Source organism: Pseudorasbora parva, chromosome 21, assembly GCF_024679245.1.
Source record: "Pseudorasbora parva isolate DD20220531a chromosome 21, ASM2467924v1, whole genome shotgun sequence".
NCBI classification, from domain to species: Eukaryota; Metazoa; Chordata; class Actinopteri; order Cypriniformes; family Gobionidae; genus Pseudorasbora; species Pseudorasbora parva.
The window spans coordinates 22,008,856-22,022,112 of NC_090192.1; the positions used below are offsets into that span (position 1 = coordinate 22,008,856).

The following is a 13,257-nucleotide window of genomic DNA, read 5'->3' on the forward strand; positions in this document are numbered from 1 at the left end:
ACTTCTCTTATATCCGGTCAGGAGTTGCTCTTTGCTGTAAATTGCTACTGTCAGAAGCTGGTTATTTAGTTTATAAAGTTTTAAATATGGATTTTTTTTACACAAATGCATCGCTTTACTTCCGAAGGCCTTTATTAATCCCTTGGAGCTGGATGGATGTGCTTTTTTGGGCTTCAAAATGATGTCCTCCATTTACTGCCATTATAAAGCTTGGAAGAGCCAGGCTTTCATTTAATATAACTGTGATTGGCTGAAAGAAGAAAGTCATATACACCCAGGATAGATTGAGCGGGGTAAATCATGGGGTCATTTTCATTTTTGGGTGAACCATGTTCTTGTTTCTTTTGACAAGTGGTTTTATTTAATTTTAAGAAAGAAAGAAAGACCATTCAAGTCACAGCAGTTAAAGCTGTGTCTCTATTCCAGGGTATATACAGCAATCCTTAAGTAAAATTTACTACTTTTTAATACCTTTTTTACTACCTTCAGAATATTTTTTAAAACCACCACGACACTGAATTGCAAGTGTTAATCAGCGACCTTTCTATTATTCACACAGATTTTGACATGTATAACATACAAAAAAGAATAGATTTAGAATCGACACCAGGAGGAAATCTGTTATAAGTTATCATTCAGACACAGTAAAATACATCTCAACATTCACAAAGGTTGGTGAAGGAGAAGCATTACTGCATACACATGTGATTTCAATTAATAATTGGTAATTCAGCAATTCAATTATTTAGTGTTTTTTTTCCAACAACAAAACCTGAGCCAAATATTACATTTCTATAACTGTGATAAGTTGTTGAATTAAACAAAATACTAAAAACTAGTGCCGTCAATCGATTAAAAACTTGTTTAAATGGCATCTTTTTATGAATGAAGGCTAGTATTACTGATACTGATACTGATACAGCTACTGATTTTTTTTTTTTTTTTTTTTACATTTATGATTTAGGCTTCAAAAATATAACAGTTTTTAATTTAGGTAAACTTAAAACAATGCTAACATAAACCCATAATAAATGTCATGTTTACTCCTGCCCTTCCTGTCTTAACAGTTAAAAAAAAAACAGAAATGTAATAAAGTTATCAAAGTTATATGCAGTCTGCACTGCATAAACTATGAATTAAATAGTTAATCCTTATTTAAGCTACAAAAGTTATTTAGTCAAGAGCAGCGAGTCATTTTCTCTGTTCCCTGACAGGAAGCTTTATTGGCTGCTGTCCCTTTAAGAGCAGACAGACACGCGGATCTCACTGTTTACTGTCTATGGATCGCGCTTCATTCTCTCACAACTCTTTGTTCATTTTAGACTTTATATAAATCATTTAAGATTGCCCTTATGACGATAGTCGTTGAAGATATGCCTTAAAGCAAGTCTAAAATAAACCGTAAGCCAGCCCCTTCTGTTGAGCGCGCAGTGCTCTGAGATGATGACGAACGACCGCTGAATATGACGTCAGCATCAAACACACGCTGAGACGGAGACGTAAGATCTTTGATTATGTGCCCAGATATGCTAAAGCCCATATCTAAACGAACTAACGCGAACGCAGATAGAATTTCAATCAGAATAGTACACCTGATAGTCTGAAAAAATAATACCTAATTTGGAAAAAAATAATACCTCTGAGACCACATTTAACACTTTTAATGGCCTTAAATTTGACAATTTTGATTTATCACTTTTTAATACTTTTTAAAACCCCGCGGACACCCTGTATTCAAACTTTAACGTCATTCATTTTAACAGGTTAATACGTTTTCTCCAGGATTATATATATAGTTTTGAAATCTTAGAGAAATGCTACTGATGTATTGCAATTGGATTTTAGTCTAATCTACTGTAGATTTAATCTTAACTAAAATATTGTGATATTTAGTAACAAAAATTCTGGTACGATATGACATGCTAAAAGGCATTTTAGTCCAAAGACTTTCAAAATGAACACTGCTTCATAAAGCCGTTAGTAGGCAGATAAGCTCAATATGGTTTCATAATGTGCAATTCAGGAATGTTATAATGTTATACACCACTCAAAAACATGAGCACATAAACGAGCATTCTGAACATATTAGATGAGTGCAATGAATTATTCAGTAGCTTACGAGCAAATATTTACCCTCAAAACAAGCATATAATTACCCATTTCCTTTAGTGTGTCATGTATACAGAAAATCTGTGTTTTATAAAATAAACTCTACGGTTGCTCTGTCCTTCTGTTGAAAATGTTCAGATAATTACTGGTAATCTCCTCTTGACCATGCATCATTTATTGACTGAGCTTGTGTAAGAGCTTTAGAAGTCTGTAAAGTGCTGCTACCAGAATGCCTGAGATATTTTTGTATATTGTTTCAGCACTACAGCATCACGAACAAGAAAAAGCCTGCTCTTATCGCAAAATTTCATTATGGAGAATTCTCTTGTACTCTTGATACAGCAAGTGAACTGATAAATCGGAGTCGTGCGGCACTTATGTGAGAGGTTGAATTTACCACCCCGGCGGGTAAATGAGCGATACATAAAAGGTTCCTTCCTTTTATTACATTTGAGTTGTTAAAAGATGTAAATATCTTGGAGGAGAAGGAACAGATAGAGGAACATTTAATTAGTGTTGGTTCGGCATCTGAGGTCATGTATCTTAACCAGGGAGACATTCTTTTGTAGCAAGCACAGCGAGGTGTCTGCAGGCTAATTGAATGTTAAATTTTAGCTTGAGGTGGTGATATTCAGAGTGCAAGAGAAAATTGTCATTCAGGGAAACTACACAATGAACATGAACACAATGTTATAGTCTTACAGAACAGCAGCTGGAACTAGCAAAAATATCAAGACATTTTGCATGTTGTTTAGTACCGCAGAATAGATTTACCTATATGACAAAATATAACTGTAAACCATTTAAAAAATATCATTTTAAACTGATTCTGTTCAAAAGTTCACATACTTATAGTTATTAAAACAGTGTTGGCTGCTCGAGCATCAGTGACTGTTTGCAGGTCTGACAGGACTGAATGATATATTGATTTGAGATAGCAACATATTTCCAAACACTATGTAAGATGAGACAACACTGTTTAATACTGTTGAATAAAATAATAGGATACTGAGGGATAAGTGCACAATCCAAGTCGTCCAAGTGAGTTCAGAATCGAGTTCTCTTTTGCATCGTCTTGAGCTTGAACGCTTGAGCTGACAGGACTTAAAAACGTGTTCATATGGTAACTTTCACTTTATGATGGTTAAACTTCGCAAATAATCAGCGAATCACCTGCGTTCCGAACCGTTGTGTCTTTTCTGTACAGACCATTGATCAATTCCTGTACTTGACATCGCACATCAGGCGACGTGACTATCGCGGATGTACACGTCGTGATACATATACAATACATTGTGCAGCTCTGCTATTTTGCTATTAATTCATAGCATAGTCTAAAATGTCCATTGTATTGTTTACATAACCCTTAATGGTGCAGTCATCTGAGAAATGCTAACTTTAGCCTGCTAGCATTGAATGCGCTAGGGCCCTAAGAAATCTGTTTAATTTGTTTACAAAGTTACGTGCGAGCCAGAATGCACGACTCTTCCTGGAGCAACACAATGAAACCGCAACTAAACCTAAATAATTAAAAATGTTATTACAATATTGCTTTAACATGTGATATGACAGTCCCATTCATATTCATTACTGTGAGCTGCATGCGCTGAAGCTATAGAATGTGACCGCTTAACTACTCTAATTCATTTTTCCTCAAAAAAGTGTTTGTCATGTTCTGACAATAAAAAAGTAGTTTAAAAATCACAATTAACAATCTAGTTTCTACAACTTTAAACTGAGCAAAAATCTGCCTTTAAATTTGAAAGAGAGAAATATTTGACATTTATCGTGATAATCAATATAATATGAAAAGATTTTATTGAGATATTTTTTTTGGCCATATCACCTAACCCTATATCAAAACACGATTAAATCGAATAATACCGTGTACCTACATGTCCAGAAAAAATACCACGGCGTCATCTGACCCTTTCACTCACTCCAGCAGTCTCCATCAGGGAAAGTTTTTCTCTTTCATTCTCACTCTGTCGGCACCGCGTACATGAGCACGCTGATGATGTATGGTGTCTGCGTGAACAGGCTGCGCAGTGGGATGAAAACACACATTGACTGACAAGGAAGATTTGGTATCATTTCATTTGGACCAAATTAAATTAGTGCTGCATGATTATGACAAATCATAATTGTTGGTTATTCCCTTGAAATTGTAATTGTGATTATTAAATATGATGTTTTGAATAGCTTTATACTAGGGGTGTAACGATACAACTGTCATGATTCAATATAAAGCACGATACTTAACTTATCGGTTAACTTATTGATATTTTAAAAGAATTTTTTACACTTTTTTAAAAGAATTATAATTAAAATAATATTATTATTGTATTATTATCAAGATCCACAAATATTCCACCACTGCATCATTATACATTATATATAGTGGTTTAATGTAGTATTGTCACTGAAACTCCAAAAAGGTAATGTTTTTCCCCTCACACATTACAATCACACTTTCATTGCAGGCATTCTCTCCCAGTCCCTCCTCTCCTTCATATGATCAATGCAATCCGTCACAGTTCTAATCGTGAGAAAGCGTGTCAAAATGACTGTTCCTAAACTGTAAATGTTTAGCTCATCTAAATGTTTAATTCTGCATGTCTTCACTCATGTTGTTTCCGCGTGTCTAGCAATCATTTAAACATCCGCGTTCACTACAGTATGCGACTCGTGGTAAATCTGGTCATCAGGTAAAGGCAAGCCATTGTGTCTCTTCAGAAGACTTGGATTTGGATTAGACACTCGATAAGTTATTTTTACAATGCTTTATGACATTTATTGGATCTTTTGGATCCAAAGTTTGAGAGGAATGGACAGTTCCGCCGCTGACCGTCTTGATGCCCTAAGCATCAATTCTTTTTGATGCCCGCGGCACTGGGAATGGACTTAAACGGAGGGGCAGAAATCGCAGGTTTTATAAACATCTTCAAAAATCATTTGTGTTAAGAAGCTAAACGAAACAACATATAGGCTGTGTGCACGCATTCTGTGCTATTTCGCGTGCATTCGACCAGTCAGCATACTGCTGTCACAACATAACATGCAGATTTTTTTTTTTTTTTTGTAATCATGGCTTGTAATCCATAATGTAAACGCGATTAGAAATTTGATTAATTGTGCAGCCCTAAATGAAATGATACCATGTCTTTCTTGTCATTCAATCGAGCGCACATTTTATGGTCCTACTTCTTCCACAGACGATATACATTAATAAAAATACATTTAGAACGCTTAACATTAATTGCTCAGAATACGAGGAAAATTTCAACAAACATTTCAATCATTGATTGCACCTGATTCTTTCATTGAGAGAGAGAGAGAGAGAGAGAGAGAGAGAGAGAGAGATAGAGAGAGAGAGAGAGAGAGAGAGAGAGAGAGAGAGAACATATAAATGTTCAAAGACCACATCTGGATCGGTTTCAGAACAACGAGCAAAAAATAGATGGAATAGATCGAGTCCAACAAACCCCTGAAAGCTTGCACAGTCCTGTACAACTTCCTGGGTTGACATCTGATTTGATCAAGTTATTTGTATGCATATGATATTGCTTGTTTCTGCGTTTTGACTCTGAAATTCTGTACTATTTCAGAAGATGAGTAGTATCACCCCCTAAACAGTGAAAAGCAGAAATTTCCTTCAAATGGCAGAGAAGCATCGTCTCACAAATTATGGAAATTACTGTCAATGGAGGGGAATGTGATATAATTGTAATGTTTTATTTGCACTTGGATTAGGATCAGAAAAGGCTATTTCACACATTACAGGGCTCTTTATATGGGCTATTTGAAAAAATCTGTGATCTTGTGATGACTTAGAATGAAGGGGGATCATCAAGAGTGAAAATAATTCTTCTTTTTCCCCATACAGTGAATGAATGGCTGCTGAAATAGAGCCAGCATGCAGACCAGCCCAAGAACACTAACTACGTGGAGGAGAATGAAGAAATGCTCATGGAGAAGTACAGAATGAAGACTGATACATGTCCTGCCAGATAAAGTCATGGCATTGTAAAGAAAAAAAACAAACCCCAGCAAGAGGAAACTTTGCACTGTTGGCAAAGTGATCCAGTTTCATACATCCAATCAAAGCTAGTGACATACAGTTATAACTACACAAATGTTTTGATACCTTTTTTTGGGAAAAGACACAAAAAAATATATATATAACATTTATTTCATAGGCTCTTCACAAATGGAACTGAATGTTTTTAGCCTTTGTACATATGGACAACTTGCTACCAATCTTGGAAAAAGGGACAGGACATTGAACCACCCTACCAATACAGAGACATCCTTGAAACATAACTGCATTCTCAATCTTTATTCTCGTTCACGCGGTGGAGAGGAGGGAGAGGCAGCCTTGCAGGTTTATTGTCAAGACAAAAACCATCATAAAGAAGACTATGGGGTGATGTTGTCTGTGGGGGGAAAAGTGTCTTGGCCTTGTAAATAGAATTATTCATGCTGAAAATGAATATGTAAAGATACAAATAAACATTTAAAAAAATAATATCAGAGGGAAAATAAATGGGAAAAAAAGTTGAATATTTTACGCTTGGCGCACTTTCTGGAGCAGAGCTGATGCCTTTTTCTGTTTCATTGTTTACAATGGTCATACACTGTGTTTGAGTAATGTTATTGGCCCAATAAATGTGTTTGGAAAGTTATTTTTTGTAAATATTTTTCAATGTCTACAACTTTGGTTACCGATGTATAATTCATGTCTTTCACACCAGCATTAGACATCTTTTTACAGGTGATTGGTTTTATTTTTGACTGGAATCGGACATTGTGTTGCTCGTTTAATGAGGCTGACGGCAGTTGGAGAAACACTGCGGTGTTGATTTTGCTGTGGACTTGGTTGCCGTCAGCGAGTGAAAGCCGCATTGATCCCCCACACCACCTTTTGCTTTAATTATATCTCAATCAATGAAGCATACCTGCTGTTTTAACCCTGGTGTGAAGAAAAACACTGCCTGTGTTTCTAGTATTTTATCTTGGTACCTCACAGATGGCTAATAAAAAGATAACGAGAGGCAGAAAGTTCCAACAGCAAGCGCTCATGGTTATTGTGGCCATTTTTCTATCAGGCCTGCAGAGGAAGAAACGGAATTGAGCTTTTGATAGATAAATACTCCCTGTGTTTTACTCCTGACAAATAATCACCCCCGGCCTCCTATACAGTATATCGCAGTGAAGCACACTCACTTTTCCTCCCCGTGATACCTGCTCCTGCCAAGGACTATAAATATCCCAAAACTGAAAAGGAGGCACTCAGATGTTCAGAGGATATTAATGATATTACATTAATAAAGCAATGAAAAGGTCTCTGCCTCTCAGGGAATTTAAGTGCAGCAGCTGCTGCATGAAATGATGTAAGACTTTTATTAAAAGTCCACGGAGACAAAGATGTCCAGATGCTTGAAGGCGTAAAGAAAAGTGAATGTGCTCAGCGGTCAGATGGCATTTCCTCAACAAACATCTATGTTGACCTATAACAATCACTTTGAATGTCAATAACTTAAGAGATTTCAGACCTTTCTTATGTTGCAGCCTACAAAAAACATTTTTCCCCCATTCGTTTTAGCAGTAGTAGACTGAATCACACAAAACCTGTCAATAACATACAAATCATGAACAAATAAGCAATATTTTTAATTAATAATTTTTAGCTTCAATTTTGGATGTCAAATCTTTTGCCTCCTAATTCTGATTACTGTAATGTACGATACGATGATATTACGATAAATAAAAAAAACATAGCAATATGCTGAGCAATGTTCCCTCTAATCAGTCCCTCCAGTTTTTCACGATTCCGCGATCGCTGAATACAATGAAAAATCAGAAAAATGTCGCATTTTTTTGCGATCCTGCATAATTTGCCATTTCACCGCAAAATAATCACAAAAAAATGTATTTTCAATAACAAAAATAAATAAATAAATATCTAACTGAACTATCTCTAATGTCTTTAAAGCTTAAATACATTGTTTTCATGAGGATTACAGACGTTGGGGTGCTTGCACAGTGTGTCTTTGTAAAAGCAAAAGTAAATCTTTCTCGCCTGCAATCTCGTCTCACATACGCCTAAGTGCCAGGACCGGACGAATTGATTACTCTAGATGGATGAATGACCAAATAAAAGTATGATATGCCTGATAACACTAAAAAAAAAAAGAGTTAATAAAAGCGTTTTATACCACGAACTCAATTCGCTCCTGACACACGGTGACAGACCGATGTCAGGCGGAGGATTTGCCGGCTCTCATTGCTCGCCCTTGAACAATCATAATCAAATAGCCTACACCCATTATTATGTCTAAATGTCCGTCTTGACAGTGTCTTGAGTGAATAGGTTTGGGAAGTGTGTCAGTATAGGCTATTGGGTGCGTGTATTACTGTAGGCAGTAATCTTTAAAGTGAAAGCAACCTAGACTACCTATCAAATAACAACCACTGAAAAAAAATAAAAAAAATAACAGTAGCCTGACAAACAATTTAAAAAAAACGACTTAAAAAAGCATTTTTGTATTTATATATTTATCATTGTAGTTATTTGTCCTCATATCATTTGTTTATTAGTTCTTATTGTATTACTGTTTACTTGATTACCGTAATTTAATTATTTGAGAACTTTTTATATAGCCTAAGGCAATTGCTTATTGCTGTATTTACTTTTCCCAGATATTTCCCGATCATGTTATTAAAGCTAATAGTACACCACTGGCCTTTTTTTGTAAGATACCAAAATAAACAGGATTTGTGCATTTTGTTTGTTCTATTGTTGTGTATGACTTTAGTGCATCTAACATAATACATAATAAAATGTGGTATCTTAATTATTTAAAAAAAACATTGCAAAATGTTTCACTAATTTCTGGAAATTACCTCCACATATCACAAAAAAATATTGTGGAATCCTGGAGGGACTGTCTAATTTCTATCCTCATTAGGCAAAACTTTTCTCTACTGGGCAGACATTTTGGTCACTGAGCAAAAACATTCTTTATAGCAGACCTGTATAGCGTACGTAAAAATCACACACACAAAGTGGTTTCGTCACATAGTTATAACTTAGCTTAACTTGGTAATAAAGTATTTTTTAAGCAGTTAATTCCGAAGTCACTTAATATAATGTATGCACTGAGAGTTTTATTGGTGACAGGCAGCATTAAATCAAACTTAAATGTTTGTTTATTGGTTATTCATTTCCAATATTTTCTATCTGTTATTTCTGTGTTACTTCTTAAATGCAAGGATCCCTAAACAATCCCCTTGTGAAATACATTTAGTCTTACAATAATATAATTATAACAGCCTATAATGTAATACAAAAACTAAATTAATATTATATTAGTTTAAATGTTTCAATTTGTAAAAAAAAAATATATATATATATATATATGACAGCATTATATATATATATATATATATATATATATATATATATATATATAATTCAAAATTCAATAATGAATACAAAAGTAGTGTATTGCATACTTTTATTTTAAAAGTGTTGCTATATGAACAAAAGTGCAACCACATATGGTTTGCAAACTTTACACAAATAAGGTATTTTTTACAGCAGTTAAAAGTTAGTAACAATAGTTACAATATTTCTTGTAAATATCAACATGAACATTAATTTAATCAAATTAAATATAAAACCAAAACTATTTGCCACTGCCAGGGCATTAATGTTTGGTTTGGTATTTAAAAAAACAGGTTGTGTCTAGAGCCTCGATCATAACATTATAACATTTTGGTGTACGCTGGAAAGTCACAAAAGTCATAATTTGATTTGATATTGATTAACTTCGGGCCATCAGGTAGACTACAAAGCAAATATTATGTACTGTACAATGTGTGGGGGGGATTTTTTGGTGGTATACATGTATTGATTCTGAAGCAATATTCTCATTAGTGTATCAGCTTTTACATAGGCCTACTTAAATCTGCATATTTGTGATATTCACCCCAGGGTGTTATTTCATTTTATAAAGGCCATTTTTTTAAATCTTATTAAATGTATGCATCATCTTTCATGTTAAATTCTTACATTTGTTTAATAAATCCAGTTATAATAGTAAAGACACTACAGCGCTGTTACCAATCAAATTAAATAATTTAAACTGTAAAAAATACAGCTGCAATAAATAATGTTATAAGATTGATGTTCTAAATAAAAACATGCAATCATACTTTAAAACATGAAACTAAACCGCCGATAGGGGGCAGCAAGTGATCGTCTTAATGATGAGTCATCGAGTCGTTCATTCAAATGATTCATTCAAAACACTGAATCATTCAGTCACAAAACACTGAATCATTCAGTCACAAAACACCGCGCTGAGTGTTGCTTTCCTTTGGAATTATTTGTGTCATGAAATCATGGGTGAAAGAACAAAAGTTGTTTGGGTCTAAAAATTTAAGTAACTTAATATTAATTAGGCTACTTTTTTTATTGAACTACACCATTCATGCTACAAAATTCACGATTGTAAAGTCAACTTGTGTTAACAATATCATAAATCATAAATATCAACAACTACAAAAAACTCAGTTTTACCCCAGTATGTTTCTTCTGAGAGTTTATTTTGCTGCTCACTTGTTATGATTTCTCCATGAGTGTCCACAATTATTTCTCATTTAAAGTACAATCAAATGGATTTCTCCTCTCGTTTCGCATCTGCGCCTGCTGTCTGTGTGGTATTTTATTCTTTCTGCGCCGCTTAGAGGGAACATTGATGCTGAATATTGCAATAACATTAAAACGGCCATTATGAATGGCGTGCACATTTTACTTTCGCTTTAGAATTTGCTCCAATTTGGGGGTTGCAATTGCTTGAATAGTGGGTTCGTTGTCATTCTTAATGAAAAACACAACAAAACAGTACAATGACACTAAATAGGCTCTTTCACATTGCATTGAAACCAAATCTTCCACTGTCGTCTTACATGTCTGCTTCTCTTGTGATGAATGAAATCTGACTCCTGCTTCTGGTCTGGGCTGCCACTCTCGTTCGGCGCACGTTAGTTTTTTAATTGTAATGTCTTATCTAACTGATATATATTATCTTTACTACTATAAAAAAAACATGTTAGTAGTAAAGTAGTATATATATATATATGTATATAATAATCCAAACGATGGTGGGGGCGGTGCCCCAGTACAGTAGGCAAATGATATTACTGGTGTTGCTGCTGAACACCGGAAACACAGACTATTGCAACAAGCATATTGTGTTGTATAACAAACGAGTATGCTGACAGTCTAGATGACATAGGACGCTTCTTTGATTGTAAATACGATCGCAGTTCTTTTGCATTTCCGTGTCAAATCAAAATATCAATACTTGCCAACCTTACACAATATCCCTACGCAAAATATTGCAATATGCTGTATCAGTTCTTCCTCTACTGTAATGTGAAAATGCTGGCATTTAAATTATGTATACAATTATACAATTGTATAAACATCATTCCATTATTTATATTGCAATACAGTACAATTATATGACAGTAATGACAATCTAATGTGAATTTAATAATGGTATACAAAATAATGCAGTAATGAGAATGTGTGGGAACATTTCAAAACAGTGCAAATGTAATTTATTTTTTTATCTTTTGGTGCTTTTTTTTGTTGAAGTTAAATGTGACGAGTGTTTTTCCATGAGATTTTCACCCTGTAGGTTTCTCTGCTGTAATTCAGTCATGATTTTCTTCCTCTGTGTGACTCTTTCTGTTGTCTCCCTTTTCTTTTCCTTTCTTTTTCATCTTTTTTTTATCTGTTTTATCCTAAAAGACATCCAGATCCTCATTGTGATTCCCAGAGCCTGCAGGTGACTGGTAAACTCTTTGAATTCTGTCAGTTTTTGAGAGAATGCGCTCTCTCATGGTTGCCATTCAACTTCACCTGAAGACAAACGTTGCTAGTCATCCCTGCTTTGTAATCCAATGAAAACAAGCATTAGGGTCAAGAAAGTCAAAGCCATTCCCCCTCATAAATATGGAAAAGTGTTGCCTGACTTTCATTTTGGTACTATAATGCACGTTTGGCCCTAAAGAGCTTCATGGGCATTTTTGCCTCTTGCTAATGGTTCAGAAAGTTCAAACACAGATTTGATGTTTTTGTGGCCCCTGCTTTTTATTCAGCTTTGAAATCTTTTGAGATTTAACAGTGGCAATTCTGTGAGGAAATTTTCCCCAGAAAGGCTATCATCTCTTCCTCATCTCTTTAAAAAAAAGGTTTTCAATCACTAACCCAACATATCAAGAATTAATCAAGAAACCTATAACACATTGATAAGCAGAGAGATGAACTGTAGGGCCCTCTAATTTCCACGATCACGGAATCGCGGACGGAATCACGGAATGTAGTGTTAACGCAGATTTCCCCGGAATTTTACATTTTTGTAATGAAATTCTGTTTTGTGTGGGAGGAGAACGTATGTCTGAGGAAAATGCAGACCGGGGGAAGCAAATCTTCGCGACAACGCCTCCCGTCATTTCAGCTCGCCCTTCAAAACAATCATCAGCAAAAAAGTTAGGAAACTCATCGCTAACGCCAGTTTCACACTGCACACGCAGGCAGCGCAGAAGCTTTGCGTATGGAGAGCGGGAGCCGCGCGCCGTTGTGCTTTTACACAGGCAGCATTGGTCACGCGCAGCTGAACTGCGGCTCATGTATTGCAAATACAGACAAATATTGGCCATTCTGTCAGATTTTCTAGTCATCTGCTCAACCCCTGTCATTCTCGTGCTTTGATTTATGATAGGCACATTCAGGGACGTGCGAAGGGAGGTTGCTCAGGTTGCCCGGGCAACTGCCCATATGCCCTTCTCGACTCACGTTGCCCTTCCGAGGTAACCTGGATGCCAGCCGAATTTAGCCCCGCCCAGAATTTTTTTAGGTCGGGCAGTTCGGTCTGGCCTCGCTCCATAGAGGAGTAATTATCCCCAAACAGAAACTGTTCGGACCAATGAAATCATCAGGGCGGGCTTTAGATGATGACGGACAGATGATAAACAGTAACGTAATCATGCACGTCATCGAAGGGGCTTGGATTATATTTTTTCGAATCCTAAACGGAGAGCTTGTTTGTATCTGCATTCACCTTCACAATT

The 13,257-nt window shown here is 35.5% G+C and overlaps 1 protein-coding gene and 1 long non-coding RNA gene across 4 annotated transcripts in view; one reads left to right on the forward strand and one right to left on the reverse strand.

Moving 5' to 3' along the window:
- The window catches only part of ca10a (carbonic anhydrase Xa), a 240,428-nt gene extending 233,634 nt beyond the window's left edge, over positions 1-6,794 (forward strand). For all 3 annotated transcript variants that reach the window (XM_067429906.1, XM_067429905.1, XM_067429908.1), the window contains one exon: positions 5,996-6,794. In XM_067429906.1, the coding sequence (XP_067286007.1) occupies positions 5,996-6,018 (23 nt within the window). In that variant the 3' untranslated portion in view covers positions 6,019-6,794. The remainder of the gene's footprint in view (positions 1-5,995) is intronic.
- LOC137055981 (uncharacterized) overlaps positions 1-13,257 on the reverse strand; it is a 184,015-nt gene that overhangs the window by 112,850 nt on the left and 57,908 nt on the right. The gene's annotated exons all lie outside the window — the stretch shown is intronic.